The 16,333-nt window shown below is 44.2% G+C and overlaps 1 protein-coding gene across 6 annotated transcripts in view; it reads left to right on the top strand.

The window, feature by feature from the left end:
- CLASRP (CLK4 associating serine/arginine rich protein) overlaps positions 1-16,333 on the top strand; it is a 211,791-nt gene that overhangs the window by 54,081 nt on the left and 141,377 nt on the right. For all 6 annotated transcript variants that reach the window (XR_004540410.1, XM_033955808.1, XM_033955811.1 and 3 more), the window contains exons 8-10: positions 6,939-7,035; positions 13,136-13,214; positions 16,230-16,303. Coding sequence is in view for 5 of the 6 variants with exons in the window: in XM_033955808.1 (XP_033811699.1) it covers positions 6,939-7,035; positions 13,136-13,214; positions 16,230-16,303 (250 nt within the window). In the remaining variant the exon portion in view is untranslated. The remainder of the gene's footprint in view (positions 1-6,938; positions 7,036-13,135; positions 13,215-16,229; positions 16,304-16,333) is intronic.

Below are 16,333 nucleotides of genomic sequence, written 5' to 3'. Positions count from 1 at the left end.
AATGGGCCTTCTCTTCCCCTGACATCAACAGCATATCAGATCGGCAATGCGGTGCTCAGTCCAAAGCTTCCCTCTGACTAGACTGCCTGGGCGGTAACAGGAAGCTGCGTCAGAGGGGAAGCTTTGGGCTGAGCACCGTGTTGCCGATCTGTTGTGCTGTTGATGCCCGGGGAAGAGGAGGCCCGTTGCCGAACTTGAGTGCCGTCGCGAGAGGGGGGGAGGCCCATTGCTGATCTTGAGTAACGGGGGGGCTCGTTGCCGATCTTGAATTGCGTCGTGACGGGGGGAGCCCGATGCCGATGCCGCCCATCGCCGTTGCAGCCCAGACGCTGATGGCCCCAATCCGATTTTGCCGGCCCTGCGCGGACTGGCAGGAATTTTCTGCGGACTAGCACCGGTCCGCGGACCGGCGGTTGAAGAACAGTGTTCTAGACTGACCATCGACCCTGTCAGTTTCCCATCTTCATTTCCTGTGTATAGCTTATCGGCTTCTGGTATATCATAAGAACATAAGAAATGCCTCCGCTGGGTCAGACCCGAGGTCCATCGCGCCCAGCAGTCCGCTCACGCGGCGGCCCAACAGGTCCAGGACCTGTGCAGTAAATTTCTATCTATATCCCTCTATCCCCTTTCCCAGCAGGAATTTGTCCAAACCTTTCTTAAACCCCAGTACTGTACTCTGCCCTATAACTTCCTCTGGAATTGTATTCCAGGTGTCCACCACACGTTGTGTAAAGAAGAACTTCCTAGCATTAGTTTTGAATTTGCCTCCTTTCAACTTTTCCGAATGCCCTCTTGTTTTTTTATTTTCTGAAAGTTTGAAGAATCTGTCCCTCTCTACTCTCTCTATGCCCTTCATGATCTTGTAAGTCTCTATCATATCCCCTCTTAATCTTCTCTTTTCTAGGGAAAAGAGTCCCAGTTTTTCCAATCTCTCAGCATATGAAAGGTTTTTCATCCCCTTAATCAGTCGTGTTGCTCTCCTCTGAACTCTCTCGAGCAATGCCATATCCTTTTTAAGGTACGGTGACCAATACTGGACGCAGTACTCAAGATGTGGACGCCCGATATCAGATACATTCTCTTCAGTAAACACAGATGCAAAAAAATGTATTCAGTTTGTCAGCAATAGCTTTGTTCACCTTTAGTACTCCCTTTATTCCATGGTCATCTAACAGCCGCACTGTTTCATTCACAGGTCATTTCCCATAAATGTATCGAAAGAACAGCTTAAAATTTTTTGTGTCTTGTCTATTTTTTCCTCATAGTCTCTTTTGGCCCCTCTTACCGCTTTATGGATAGATTGTGTGTGTTTGTACTGCCTGCTGCTTCGGAGAGGGGGTAGCCGCACTGCATGAATGAGCCAGCGAGGAGGGCGAGAGGAGGCGGTGCGCTCAGTGCCGTTATCGTTACATGCTGCTGAATGCCGACTGCGAGGGGGGATTGGGGATGGGGGGGGCATTTAGTGGGCGAGGGTGCGCACAGGGAGCAGCGGGACAACCTAAGAAACCCGCGTCATGCTGCGCGGCCTCTTCTTATAGCAAAGGGCCAACGAGGCACTGACAAATTGTGAGGCGTGTCACATTACATATGGACTTCTTGAATTAGCCTGGGTTACACAAAGGACACTCATTCACAGGCAGAAATTAGCAGGGAAAGAAAAAAAAAAAAATAGAGAGAGAAGCTGGGAATGCCCAGGGGCTGAGGCAGGGCCAGAGATTTAAAGCTAAGAAACTTCCTGTGTCTCCCACACATGCACACGGGCTATGCTGCTACCTCCTTGTTCCTTTGCATGGACGCACACACCTTACTTGCCCTCCCACCCACACTTGAAGTTGTGATGTTTGTACTTCACTCAGCGATGCTATGCGCTTATATTGTGCGTACTTGAATTGCGTTCAGCTGTGATGACGTGACGCGCATATACGTACTCGTATTGCAGGACAATGCTCGTTGATGAAGTTAAAATTTTATAAAACCTTTTGCTCGTCTTGCAAAACACTCGCATACCTAGTTACTCGCAATCCAAAGTTGTACTGTAATAATGAAATTTATTTATTTAAAAAATTTCTTCCCATGTTGTTTTCAAACTACAGGCCTATATCTTTAATTAATGTGGATGGGAAAATCCTGGCAAAATTATTGGCTCTAAGATTAGCCAAGGCTCTCCCTTATATGATTGGTATGCATCAAATGGGTTTTGTTGCTCAGACATTCTTCAAATAATACCAGATTGGCATTTCATGTGCTAAATTTAGCAAAAACAATGGATGATCCGGCCTTCTCTGGCACATCTGACAAATCTATTCCTTCCAAATATAATCATTAAAAATAGGATAATGCTAATAAAAAGTTCGTCCCATAAATAAATAAAACAATACAGAAATCCTTCGCAATTATGAGAAACCTAAGACAAGTCCGGAAATTCTTTGAAAGAACACAATTCCAGCTTATAGTACAATCCCTAATCCTAGGCCTACTAGATTACTGCAACATCCTCTATCTCCCCTGCCCTGCCACTATGACCAAACAACTACAAACAGTCCAAAATACAGCCCTGAGACTTATCTACTCATTGAGGAAACACGACCATATTACAGAAGCATACATCAACTCACACTGGCTACCAATACAAGAAAGAATACTATTTAAATTCTACTGTACGTTATTCAAAACCCTAAATGGAGACGGCCCAACCTACCTGAACAACCGCCTCATCCAAACCACTTCAATCAGACATAGAAAAACACCCCCCCATTCACCCCTCCCCCCCACCCCCGATCAAAGAAGTCTTTTTCTAACCGAAACATGGCTACTATCGGAAGATGATCCAATAATAATTGACCTCATACCAGACAATTTAAAAATCCTTACGCTAAATCGCCCAGGAAAAAAAGAAGGAGGATTAGCAATTATTCTTAAAGAAGGTTTTGAGTTCGAATTACTAGATTCCAAAGTGACTGACCAACATGAAATTTTAGCCTGCAAAATTAGCAACTGCCAGTTAGAAGAATCCCTATCCTGCATATTATTCTATGTCCCACCAAAAAGCTGGCCAAAAGCCAAAGAAGACTTCTGTGAATTTGTCCTACATAATTCAATTGGTCCTTCCTACAATATCATTGCAGGAGATATAAACATACACTTAGATGAAGAGGACAACACAGACGCGAAAGGTTTTAAACACTTTCTATCCCTACTCAACTACAACCTCTCTTTACCCACACAAACACATGAAAAGGTCATCATTTAGATGTGGTAGCCATGTCCATAAAGGAAATTCCAGACCCTGTCATCTCTCTACCGCAAGGCTCCTGGTGCCACGATATCTGGTCTGACCATTTTACTTATTATTTCAAGTTAATCTGGTCTTATAGTAAAACTAAAACACGTCCAATGATAAAAAGAGTACACCACACAAGAAGCTATATTAATCCAGAAGAATATTGGTCGCACTACGAACTGCAAACGGAGATAGAAGGAATCGATTTCTGGGATCACTGGATGATAACAAGCACATCCATTCTAGATAAAATTGCCCCCAAACGCAATAGCAAAAGCAATGCAAACAAATATAACAAATGGTTCGACATCAAGCTTCTAAAAACGAAACAACTAGCCAGACGATTGGAAAGAACCTGGAATAAAACAGGAGAATCAGCAGACCGTAACAAATGGAGAGCTAATATAAAAATCTACAAACAAATGATAAAAGACAAACGTAAAGCATTCTACTCCACTAAAATTAACTCATCTTGCAATGATTCGTAAGGAATCAATACAAAAGAGCTATTCAACCTGGTCACGAATTTATTCAACACCACTCGATACACCATACCCACCCACAACACTAAGTTACCCTCTGCGAATGGCTTAGCGTTGCACTTCGATTCAAAAATTAAAAACCTTAAAAACCACTGCTCAACAAACAACCCTAATGATCATCAAATAGCTAACACCCAAGGAAATGACATACCAGCAGACATGATCTGGAGCTCCTTTCAAGACCTAAAATGGAGTGATTATACCAAACTATACAACAAATACTCTAAAACTTATTGCGTTCTGGACTCATGCCCCGCAGATATTATGAAAGCGGCACCATTACAATTCAAACTATCGCTGCTACAATACCTGGCCCACAACCTAAAAAATGGGAAGTTCCTCTCTAATAATGGTCACATAATAATCACCCCAATTCTAAAATATCGCAAAGAACCCTCAGCCCTAATAACCAACTACAGACCGGTAGCATCCATTCCGTTTATTGTAAAAATCATGGCGGGACTAGTACACACCCAACTGATGGACTATCTTAATCAGCTCTCTCTTCTGCACGAAACCCAATCCGGTTTCAGACCTTTATTCAGTACGGAGACAGTAATTGCAGCTATTTTAGACAACCTGCGCCTACTGTTTAGCAGGGGCCTCAATGCATTGGTTATGCAATTCGATATGAGTTCAGCCTTTGACCTGGTAGACCACAGAAAAATGCTACAATGCCTAGATGCCATTTGTATCAAAGACGAGGTGCTGAACTGGTTTCGTGGCTTCCTTACATCCTGCACCTATCAGGTACGCTTCAATTATGAGCTTTCCGATACCTGGAGTAATCCATCCGGTGTGCCACTGCAATTTTAACGTCTACATGTCCTCACTGAGCTTGCAATTAACTCAGCTGGGGATAAAACTATTCAGTTATGCAGATGACTTTTAAAATTATAATCCCATTTGCTGACTCTATCTCGGAAACTATTCCCAAGGCTTCAGAAGCCATAAACATGATGGAGCAATGGATGACAAACTTCAAGCTCAAACTTAATTCAGAAAAAACAAAATTCTTCATTGCTTCACCACATCCGTTTGACACCAGAACACCTCTATGCATCAATGAACTTAATCACCCCATCCAGCCCACCATAAAGATACTAGGCGTAACTCTAGACCAATGCCTAACCCTGAAAGACAAGGTGGACTCCTTAATCAGAAAGGGTTTCTTCACTCTCTGGAAACTCAGATCCATTAAAGCTTATTTCGATACATCAGCATTCAGAACTCTGGTCCAATCCCTCGTACTAAGTCAACTTGACTACTGTAACATCGCCTACTTAACCATTTCCCAAAAAAATATGCAACGTTTCCAACTAATGCAAAATGCAGCGGTCAGACTAATCTTCAGACTAAAGAAATTTGATCATGTATCACCCTACTACCGGCAGTTACATTGGCTACCGATGGAAGCATGCATAAAGTTTAAATTTGCCTGCTTCTGCTTTAAAGCGCTAAACGGACTTGCCCCTAAATACATAACTGACCTTTTCTCCTTCTCTGCCAACAGACACAAGAGAAGCTCTCATTCCTACTTCATTTCCCCCCCCCCCCCCAGTTAGAGGTTGTAAACTGAAAAAACACCATGAACACCTTCTTTCACATCAAGCAGCACTGTGGGGTAAAGACCTAGATCAACTGCTTTCGCCCACTACTTATGAGGAATTCAGAAAACGTCTAAAAACTCAACTGTTCCTAAAGTATCTAGACAATTGATCCACTCATCTTCTTTCTCCTCCATAGTGATTCCTCTGTCCGGTTAATCTCTTTCTCCTCAACAACGCATTTTTGGTCCTATTAACTCTCCTCTTCTCCCCTCTTAAATTCAATCAATTTGTACCTCGCTTAATCTATTGTAAACCGCATAGAACTTAACGGTATTGCGGTATATAAACTGTTATTATTATTTTTAAAATGGAAAAAAGTATACGATGGCCTCCTAGCCACTCAAGCAGCAAAACTAGATAACCAGATCTCCAATCTACTGATATCTACCCTAGACTACAAGATGTTCAGAAAAGAAATAAAAACTATACTCTTCAAGATATTCCTGAAACAGACCTAACATCACACTTACCATCCTACCTCCATCTTCACGCCACATTAAAACTACCGGACTTCTCTTTACCTCTCTAGAAATGACAAATAATCTTCCATTGTAACCCACCATCTATAATTCTTTTGTAACCCGCCTTGAACCGCAAGGTAATGGCGGAATAGAAATCTCTAATGTAATGTAATTTATCTATTATTTAGTCGCCAACTCTCTCCACCCCATTCATAATAGTTAAGGAGTTCATGGCAGCCAATCAGGGCAGGAACTGATTGGCTACCACGAGTTTTGGTAGTCCTGCGAGAACTCACGGCAGCCAATTACCTAGCAGTTCTGCACGGGCAGGAGCGAAGGAAGGTCTCTCCTGCTGCAATTCACTGCTGGACCACCAGGGATACTTAAAGTATACGGGGGAGGTGGGAGGGAGATAAAAATAATTAGAATCGGGCTGGGACAGGAGGCAGGAGAGATCCCTCATGTCCTAGCCATCGCTGGACCACCAGGTCTCATGGCAGGCCTGGCAGAAGCCTGCAAACGGATTCGGGTGGGCAGCAGGTCATTGCTGACCTGAATATAAACCGAGACCTCCATTTATGGGCCATTTTTTTGGCCCCAAAATCTCAGTTTATATTCGAGTAGATATGGTAAATGTGCTGTTATAACATTACCAATAAATAGTACCATTAAAAACTTTTTTTCAAGAAACATATGCCACCTCGTTCCCTTTTCTTAGCACCAACATTTGGTACTTTTCTAACATTCTGTATATCTTTTTTTGAGTGTACAGAGCTGATTTTGATATTATAAATTTGACCTAGCAATGGAAGGTTATATTCTCCTTTGCTTTCATTTCCATGGTTTTGTCATGTTCGGTGCCACTTTATTAGTCTCTGCCCATGATGCTTCTGCCAGTAGGTTTTCTGTTTTTTCCAGGTATTTGGGTACCATGGGTGCCATGTTGCAAACTGAGGTAATTAAAAATGGGTTTTCATTTACCAATTGAGATCTTATGGGGCACAGTATGCCATTGATAATTATGCTCTCTCTCTACTTGTAGATGTTGAGGTTGATGTGGATGAATTAAATGAGGAACAGGTGGCAGATTTGAATAAACAGGCCACTACGTATGGCATGGCCAGTGAGGACTTTGTCAGGTGAGATGTTGAAGGGTTTCTAACCAGAAGTATGGTTACCCCATGGTTACTTGAAAAGATCATTGAGGTTATCTGCAGGTTGGCTTTTCCAATAATTAGATTTCTCTTCCCTTTCCTCAAATTGTTGCTGCATAATAATAAAATTTATTCTCTATTTAGTCACCAACTCCCTCCATCCTATTCGTAGTAGCTAGGGAGTGGGAATGAGAATCCCAGCATCTCTTCCTCCACTTCCGCGTTCCCAGCAACCAATTGTCTCTCAAGTCCTCCCTGTTCTCCATACCTTTTCAATCCTTTAGTGCAGTGGTCCCCAACCCTGTCCTGGAGGACCACCAGGCCAGTCGGGTTTTCAGGATAGCCCTAATGAATATGCATGGAGCAGATTTGCATGCCTGGCACCTCCATTATATCCAGATCTCTCTGTTAGCAAAGCACTGAAGTATTGAAAAAGGTGCAGGGCCGTTGAGGTGGAGTTGGGATGCTAGAATGTCTCAGGGGAAGGAGAGATGCCGAGGGTCTTCAACTGGTGGGGCTTGGGGAGCCCTGCCAGAGCCCAAATACACCCTATAAGACCAATGCACCAGAAAAGTCTTGTGTGACATAGGAATTGGCCTCGGAGACCTGACTGTCAGGCAGTGAACTGCTAAATATACTTGCAGGTCTGAGTCTCAATCATTGGCCCAACTGGGCCAATGATTGAGACTCAGACCTGAAAGTATATTTAGCAGTTCACTGCCTCAGGTCTCTGAGGCCAATTCCTATGTCACACAAGACTTTTCTGGTGCATTGGTCTTATAGGGTGTATTTGGGCTTTGCTTATCGAAGGTGAACACCCCTTTTTGTATTTGTGTTTTTGAACCCTGCCAGACCCACAGAGATGCACCACTTATGGGTGGCCCTAAGCCCAAAATGGATGAGCCCGGGCCCACCCATGTCTACACCACTGGCTACAGGTGTTTCTTCTTAAATCTGGAATCAATCCTAGACCTCGCTTTTACAGAACTCCAAGGATAAGCAGGATAGATAACACAGGCCAACAAAAAAAAATTTTTCTTGGTGCCTTGATTTTTTTTTAGCTGTTCCTGGGGTTATTTGGGCGCTAATTCAGAAAATTGCATCAGTTCTAGTTTCTTAGATAGGGTTCTATTCCAGTCGGTCACTCCACCAAGATAAAAGAGGAGTACAAGGCCATCTCTTTAGTCTTGGAAAAGATAAATTACTAAGAACATCAATAAGTAATTTGTGTAGATTTGAAGATGGTTAATTATCTTCTCGGTCAACAAAGTGGCTATACAAACTATCCTTGCTTTTTATGCCTTTTGGGATAGTAGAGCCAATCATGAACATTGTGAAAAAAAGATTCAATATATGGTGGATGAAGGACAACCCTTTTTTTTCTTCAGCCAGCAGAGCAAAGAGGAAGAGAACCGCTATCTTCCCTCCCTGCCCTGCCAACCCGACAGCCGGAAACAACTTCAGTGCCTTTGGCTCCACCCCAAGGACTGCTCATCTGCTCTCCTGCCAGGGCCGGATTAAAGGGTAGGCCTAGTAGGCACGTGCCTTGGACCCAAAAATATCAGCGGGGCCCCAGGGCTGGCATTAGGGGGGAGCAAACAGGGCAGGGGGCCCCCCGACTGCCTAGTAAGGTCAGTTTCCCTCCATTCCATCGCTGCCCTCTTGCCCACAGCTGCAAGCAAATTGAATCCAGGCAGTGAGGCTCTAACATGGCGTGAGCTGGCTTCCATTCTCATCCAAAACAGGAAGTTACATCATTCCTGTTTTGAACAAGAAGGGGAGCCAGCCCGCTCAGTGTTAGAGTCCCCCCGCCTGAGTTCAGTTCGTTCAAACACTGCGCGTGCGGGCTTCCCTGTAATAAGCCGCCTAAACCGTAAAATAAATGGTATGCTTTTTTTTTAAGGGAATACAGTGCTATTGTGAATGCGGGGGTTGTGATTTAGAGTTCCCGTGATCCCAGAAATGATATCATCTAACCGGGGTTTAAATTTTCACCCCGATTGCGCTGTTCCAGACACCATGGCAGCTTGATCAGTGCTTGGCCCATCTCCTTTCACCTGATGCAGCTTTTTTTCCGGCAAAATAAGGACCTTTGTCGGGAGTTGAAGGAACATACTTGGATAAATATTGAAGCTGGGGAGCCATCCGAGTAACATCGGGTATTTAAGAAACCAGAGAATATCTTCAAATGAGTTCAGATAAGTGACTGGCATGCCCACATGACTGGCGTTTGTCATTGCTGTAGTTTATTTGAAATGTTAAAAGTCAAATGTGGATTTTTTTAGCCTATGATAACAATTTGGCAGCTATATTTTATTGTATATTAACTGCTGCAGTGAATGCTTTTCACTACTTTAACTAGTGATTTCTATAACCACGAGTAAACAGGCCCCCTGTGTGGCCTACTATAGTATTTTGAGTGACTGTGAATTTAGCTCAACTTTTGTTTTTTTGTGTGTGTGAAACTCTAAAAATTGCCATTATTTACAATATGATATAAAAAAACAAAACTGAATTGAGTAATATACTAGCTGTCTGTTTTTTCACCAAATATGACAAGGGTGCCTGTGTCAAAGATTGTGAAATTAATGACTAATACTATGGGTAGAGGGAATAGAAACTAAGGAGACAGATGCCAGACCAGAGGGAAAGAAAGGAGAGGAGATGCCAGAGCATGGAGGGGGAGGGATAGACAGAACGAAATGTGCAAGATGCCAGGCCATGGGGTTGAGTGGGAAGGAAAGGAGAAAAAAGAGATGCCAGAGCATAGGGGAAGCGGTGGAGACAGAAAACTGGAGAGGAGGTGAAGCTGAAATGAATCATATACAAAAGAGAAAAGGGGCACAGAACAGACAGTTTATTGAAGGGACATAGAAAGAGGGACGATGCCATATGGAAGAGAGAGAGGGCGGACAGTGGATGGAAGGGGTAGAGAGAGGGAGACAGACACTGAATGGAAGTGTGGGGGAGAGGGGGGACAGATGCTGAATGGAAGTGTGGGGGAGAGAAAAAAGGGCACATGCTAAATTGGGGGAAGAGGATAGAGTTAAATACTGGAAGGGGTAAGAGGAAAGAGGTGGCAAACTATAGATAGACACAATGAAAGAGGGAAATTGAGAACTGAATAGTAAGAGAGAATTTAGACAGGCAGAAAATAAAATGAGAAGGAAGACCAGGGAAGAACAGGAGGAAGGGAGTGGATATAGAGAGAGATGCCAGAGCAAGGGAAGGGGAGGAGACAGATACCAGACCTGGGAGGAGGAAAGGAGGAAGGAGACATACTAGATCTGAGGAGGAGGAGAGAGAGAGATGCTAAAATCTTCTGGGAGGGAGGGAGAGATGGAAAAGAAGAAGTCAGATGCCACACCATGGGGGGAGCAGAGAGAAGTAGATGGATGCCAAACCAATGGGGGGGAGGGAGAGATGGAAGGGAAAGACAGACAGTTTCTGGAAGAGGCATAGAAAGAGAGCAGATGCCATATGGAAGAGGCAGACTGTGGATAGAAGGAAGAGAATGATGAGAAGATGAGGAAAGCAGAAATCAGACAACAAATTCTATTTGTTTTATTTATTTTTATTTTAGGATAAAGTATTGTAATTGTGTTGATAATCATTCATTAATAGAAACTGGAAATAAGGTGATCCTGTTTATTGGACTAATTTTAATACGTTTTTTTACTAATTCAGAGACCATAACTCCTTTCCTCAGGTCAGGACAGGGATACTGTAACAGCAGTATAGTTTACAGACCTGAAGAAAGAGGTTTTAACCTCTGAAAGCTAAGTGAGAAATGTATTAGTCCAATAAAATGACGGGCACTAAAGTTTCTTCCCGCTATGCCCCATGCCTCCTACCCATATGCAAAATATAAATTGATGGGCTTCCCAAAGCCCTGCCAGTTGAAGATATCTTCCTCTAGGAAGGAAGGGGGGATTTGTTCAGAGATGTTTGGAGGTTGCATAGAAGAAAAACTGTGCATTGATAATGGTCATCTTTGTTGTTTGTTTTGAATTTTAAAATAAAAGAAATGAAATAAAGAAATAAGAAAATGGGTAAATGGAGGTGAGGCATGATGGAAGGGGGTGGGGCAGGGGACCCAGTGGACTTGTGCACCTAGGGCCCTTGATGAATTAATCCTGCTCTTTAAAAAAGGCCATTGAGGGAGCTACAGCTCTTTCTTCAGCCGGCAAGGCAAAGAGGAAGGGAACCACCAGGATTGCGCTCGGTGAGAAGCTCCATCCTCTTCAATCGTCTCTTCACCTGGCCCGCCTTCCAGCCCTCTTAAGGGCTTAGCGGATCAGGCCACTCCCAGTCCCAGCACCGTGAAGGGAAAGGGAGTTTGAGTCATCCCCCTTCACTGCACTGGAGTGCAGGATCACGTTCGTTAGGAAGCCCTGCCCCCTTCCAGCCATTACGCCACCCGGCCCGCCTTCCAGCCCTCTTACATCTCACTTTGGCATAGGAGCCTGCTCTGCCCTGTCTCTTGCATGCAGTTTCAAGCTTTTTTAAAAGCTTGGCGCTAAGCTCTCCAGCTGACTCCACACTAGCCGACATTTACATCTCACTTTGGCATGGGAACCTGCTCCGCCCTGTCCCTTTTGTACAGCGTCAAAGCTTTTTTAAAAGTTTTGCACCTAACGGTTTCTTTTTTTGGTGATGGGACAAAAGCGTGTGAGACAATCGAGCGCCGACAATACGGAGCAGACAATCGCGCGCAGGACAATCGCGCCGGACTTAAACTTAATTTTAAAGTGCTCCGAGGAATCCCCCCACTTAAGTTAGTACTGTTGCCGCTGCCATTGGGGTTGGGGTGGGGGGGGAAACCCCCCACATTACATAGGAAATTGATGTTTTTCCCTAAAAAAAGGGAAAATCGCCTCTTCCCTCTATAATGGGGGTTCCCTCCCATCACCCCCACCCAACGACAGCGCAAACAGTACTAACTTAACTGCCGGTGTTCCATCCCCAAACCCCCACTCGGAGTACTTTAAAATTAAGTTTAAGTCCGGCGCGCTGATGTCATGTGCGTTTTTGACTATGAGCCCTTTTTTTGGGTGCCTTCTATCCTGCCTTTAACTGTAGTGCTATTTTACTGTGCATCTGGAACCGGCTAATTCAGCTATTTTATAATTTTTTTGTCTTTCAGTTCCAGATTAGTTCCTGTGATTTCCGTTAATTTTCATCATGAAGCCCCCATTTTGGTTCCTTTTTCTCTTACTCTGTTCATTTTTCAATACTACTCATTGTATGAAATCTTTCCCTCAATGTATTTTGTTTTACTAGTGATAGTGAGTTCTGCCCTGGTCTTAGAATCCCCATACTGGTGTGAACCAGAAATTATTATTCTAAAAAATCCCTCAGGTTGTTAATTACGCTTCTCTAAAGCATATACCAACTACCAACTTGTCCAGTCTTATCTCTGACTCTCTCACTCCAGTCCCGATATTATTTTGCAATGCTAGATCAGCATGCAACAAGACTCAAGTAATTAAATGATTTATCAGGGCATTGTTCTTCAACCGCCAGTCCGTGGACCAGTGCCGGTCCGCAGAAAATTTCTGCCGGTCCGCGCAGGGCCGGTGAGATCTACAAATTAAATTTCCTGTCGGGCATCTGTTCCCCTTTCCCTTCCAGAGCCGGCGTTAGGATCGGCTGCGGTACGGCTACAAACGGACAGCAAAAAGAAAGACAGAAGCCGCGGGACTTTTCCTCTTGCCTGCATCGCTATAGGCTCTGCCGATCTTGATCCCGCCCCCCTCTGAAGTGACTTCCTGTTTTTGAGGGGCAGGATTGAGACCGGCAGAACTTGTAGTGAATAACAATGCAGGCAAGAGGAAAGGTCCTGCGGCTTCTGTCTTCATTCTAGCCATCTGATTTAGAGGGACCACAATTGAAGGTAGGGTAGATTTTGTCTTTGTTATTGCTGCCAAGTTTAGCAGGATCAGAGTTGAAGGCAAAAAAATGGTTCTTTATGATACTATTAATTTTGTTTTTGGACCAGGATTGACATTTCTAATGATTCAAGAAACATTTTTATGCTAATATTTATCTTATCATTCATTGTCCATTGTTTTTTCCTGTCCAGGATGCTTCGGAAGGACAAAGAAGAGGCAGAAGCTATCAAACATGCCAAAGCCCTGGAGGAGGAAAAGGCCATGTACTCGGTGAGAGAACAGCCTTGGTGATTGGGGGCTAGGGGGAGGGGGAGGAGAGGGTAAAAATGAAAATTGTGTAGCCTTTTTTGAATGGTAGGATAGAGTAATTCAGGTAAGGAGGTGGAAAGATATAGAACATACTTGTGAGGGGAAAAGGATTAACACCCTGTGGTTGAAAAGAGGAAGTTTGGTGAGACGGGAGCTTCAGTACACAAGAAAGAGAAGTTAAAGAACAATGGCAAAGTCAAAGTGAGGGTTTAAGGAGGGGTCATTCCATGGGTCTAGGGCTCCCCCAATGAAAATGTGTGCTGAATCTTACACGACCCAATCAAACTCTGGTAAAGTTTAAGATCCACCAATTGAATACTTGAGGAGGTATAGCTCTTTGTTTGATACCATACCACGACCAAGTACAGTATCCCTGCAAAATTTTCACAGATTTGGGTCAAAGTATTTCCTTTGTTATATAAGCAAAACAGATGGGGTCACGTGATGAGTCTGGAGTGAGAGGACGTGTTTTTTTTGAGCTCTCTGACCTCGGGTCTCCAAATACCAGCTTAACTCACTTTAAACTACTGGCTGGCTATCTTAGCCCCCACCGGATCTTTTGCCACGGTTTGCGGGTCTCTTCTGTTTGGGTCCCTCTTCGTTCAGGGGTTCTTTAGCTTCTCACACGGCTGTTCTTGCGGGGGGCAGGGAGGTTGGGGCTTCCCTTATGATGGCCTTGCCGTCATGGAGCCTGAATTTGGTCCTACGCTCCCTGACTCGTCCGCCCTATGAACCCCTGGATGAGATCTCTCTGAATGATCTTACCATTAAGACCGTCTTCCTGGTGGCATCACTTCTGCCCAGCGAGTGTCAGAGCTTCTGGCTTTGTTGTTCTGAGATCCTTTTTCTCCACATCACGGAGTCGGTGCTGATTTTGAGGACTGTGCCTTCTTTTCTTCCGAAAGTGGTTTCTTCTTTCCTCATAAACCAGGGAGTTTGGTGGCCGGCCTTCTGTTCCTTCGGATTCCACGTCTCAGGTTCGTGTTCTGCAGTCTCTGGCTATCTGGCGTCGTCTTTTGAGATACCTTGGGGCCACTACCGACTTACGTCGGATTCATCTGTTTGTCCTTGCGGGCCCCGCGCGTCAGGGTCGGCCTGCTTCTGAGACTTCTCTTTTGCATGGATGCAAGCAGCTAACTCCGTGGGCTATGTGGCGGTACAGAAGAAACCTCCCCTTGAGGTGGAGGCTCACTCTCCTGAGGAATGGCTTCCTCGTGTGCTGAATCTCACGTGGTCTTGCCTGTGGAGACTTGTTGGGAGGCCCCATGGGCTTCCCTTCATACCTGTTGCAGGTTTTCCAGGCTTGATGTGGCGGCTTTGGGTGATACAGTCTTTGGCGTTTCTGATCTTGCAGCGGGCTCATCGGGCCCCCCCTGAGTTTTAGGATGGCTTTGATATGTCCCATCCGTTCAGCATCCCGAGAGCTTGTACAAGAACGAAAGATTAGGTTTCTTAACTCTGCTAATCCTTCTTGTATAGCTGCTCGGGATGCTGAACACCCGCCCTTTTGTTTTTTTGTCCGATTCGCAGGTCACCTCTTCAGTAACTGGTAAGCTGGATTTCTGTCTTTGATAAGCCTCACTACATTAAAAATAAATAAATAAAAAAAAAGTAAAACGTGTGACTAGGACTTATATGAATAATTGTTCCCAAAATCTCTTAATGAATGTACTCTCGAGTTCTCAGAGACCTGCTCTGTTCAAATCACAGTTGTTTTGAAACAGTGTATGCAGGTATATGGTATCTTTCATCGAGCTCCGAGTGGCATTCAAAACTCTTTTAAGGTGCTAATGCTTTGTGCAAAAGATTAATATAAATATAAAGTGCTAATCTTTTATAATATAAACTTAAGCTGGAAGCCCAGCACTTATCTTATTATCCCTTGTTGGTGCCGGTCTTTCTGTTAGATATCAGTAGCTTCTTATGGCTAACGGAAGACTTCCGTTCGGCTCTGTGCTGCAAGCAGAGAAGGTAGGGAGAAGAAGAGCCGCGCGACTGAGTACATCCAGCCCCGCAGGAACCCCGCGACCCTAGGGGGCCCGGATCCCCATGACCCGAAGGGGGAATACCCCGGCCGGGTCCCGCGGGATTCCCGTCGTCCCCGTTCCCGTGCAGCTCTCTAGTCTAGAGGAGCTAACAGAGAGAAAATTAGCAGGTAAAAACCTAATTTCTCCTTTTTGATATAGCTTTCAAGTCTGAACCCTACTCTTCTGCCCTCCAACCCAGCCCGCTGATTAACCGTTCCCCTTAATTGTATCCATGACATGCCTGATTGTAAGCTCTTTCAAGCGGGGACTGCTTTCTTACTCTTTGTGACTCTGCAGCGCTGCATGCGTCTGGTAGCGCTATAGAAATAATTAATAGTAGTATCCTTCTTGCACATAGATGTCCTGTTACCCCTGTTAAAATTCTTCACTGATGAAAACACTGTCCTGGGAATATTGCCTGTCAGTATGGTTAAAAGTAGCATGTCTACTTTGTTACATTGAGGGAGGAAGATTTTCAGATGAACATTTTGTACAAGAGAATCTGTTTGAAAATTGCCCTCTGAATATGGCCACACACCTAATTTGAAAGCTTCCCTTTTTCTTGGAGCGGAGTAGCTGCCTAATGGTTAGTGCAAGGACCTGAGACCTCAGGGAATGCAGTTCCTTATGATTCTGGGCAATTCACTTAATCCTCCATTGCCCCAGGTAAAAAATAAATGCTTGTATATAATATATAAATAGTTTTGATTGTAACCACAGAAATGCAATATATCAAATCCCAGAAGCAAATAAAAGGTAATCAGTACAGCTAAGCTTAAGGTGCTCTCACTCTCTTGATGTTCTTATGATTTTCTGGGTGCATGGTCTACAAATAGTGACATTTGTTTGCTTTATTTATGCACATAAGGACATGTCATGACTTGTCACCCTCCCATCTGCTCTGTAATGCCATTTTTTGGTTGTTTATAAACTTTTTATTTCTTTGTAGGGCCGGCGATCCCGTCGCCAGAGGAGAGAGTTCAGAGAGAAACGTCTAAAAGGAAGAAAAATTAGTCCACCCAGGTTAGTCCATTAGCCAGTAATGTTCAAACT

This window comes from Geotrypetes seraphini, chromosome 8 (genome assembly GCF_902459505.1).
Source record: "Geotrypetes seraphini chromosome 8, aGeoSer1.1, whole genome shotgun sequence".
NCBI lineage: Eukaryota > Metazoa > Chordata > Amphibia > Gymnophiona > Dermophiidae > Geotrypetes > Geotrypetes seraphini.
The sequence above is the reverse complement of the archived record's forward strand: the minus strand, read 5'-3'. Positions and strand labels throughout refer to the sequence as shown.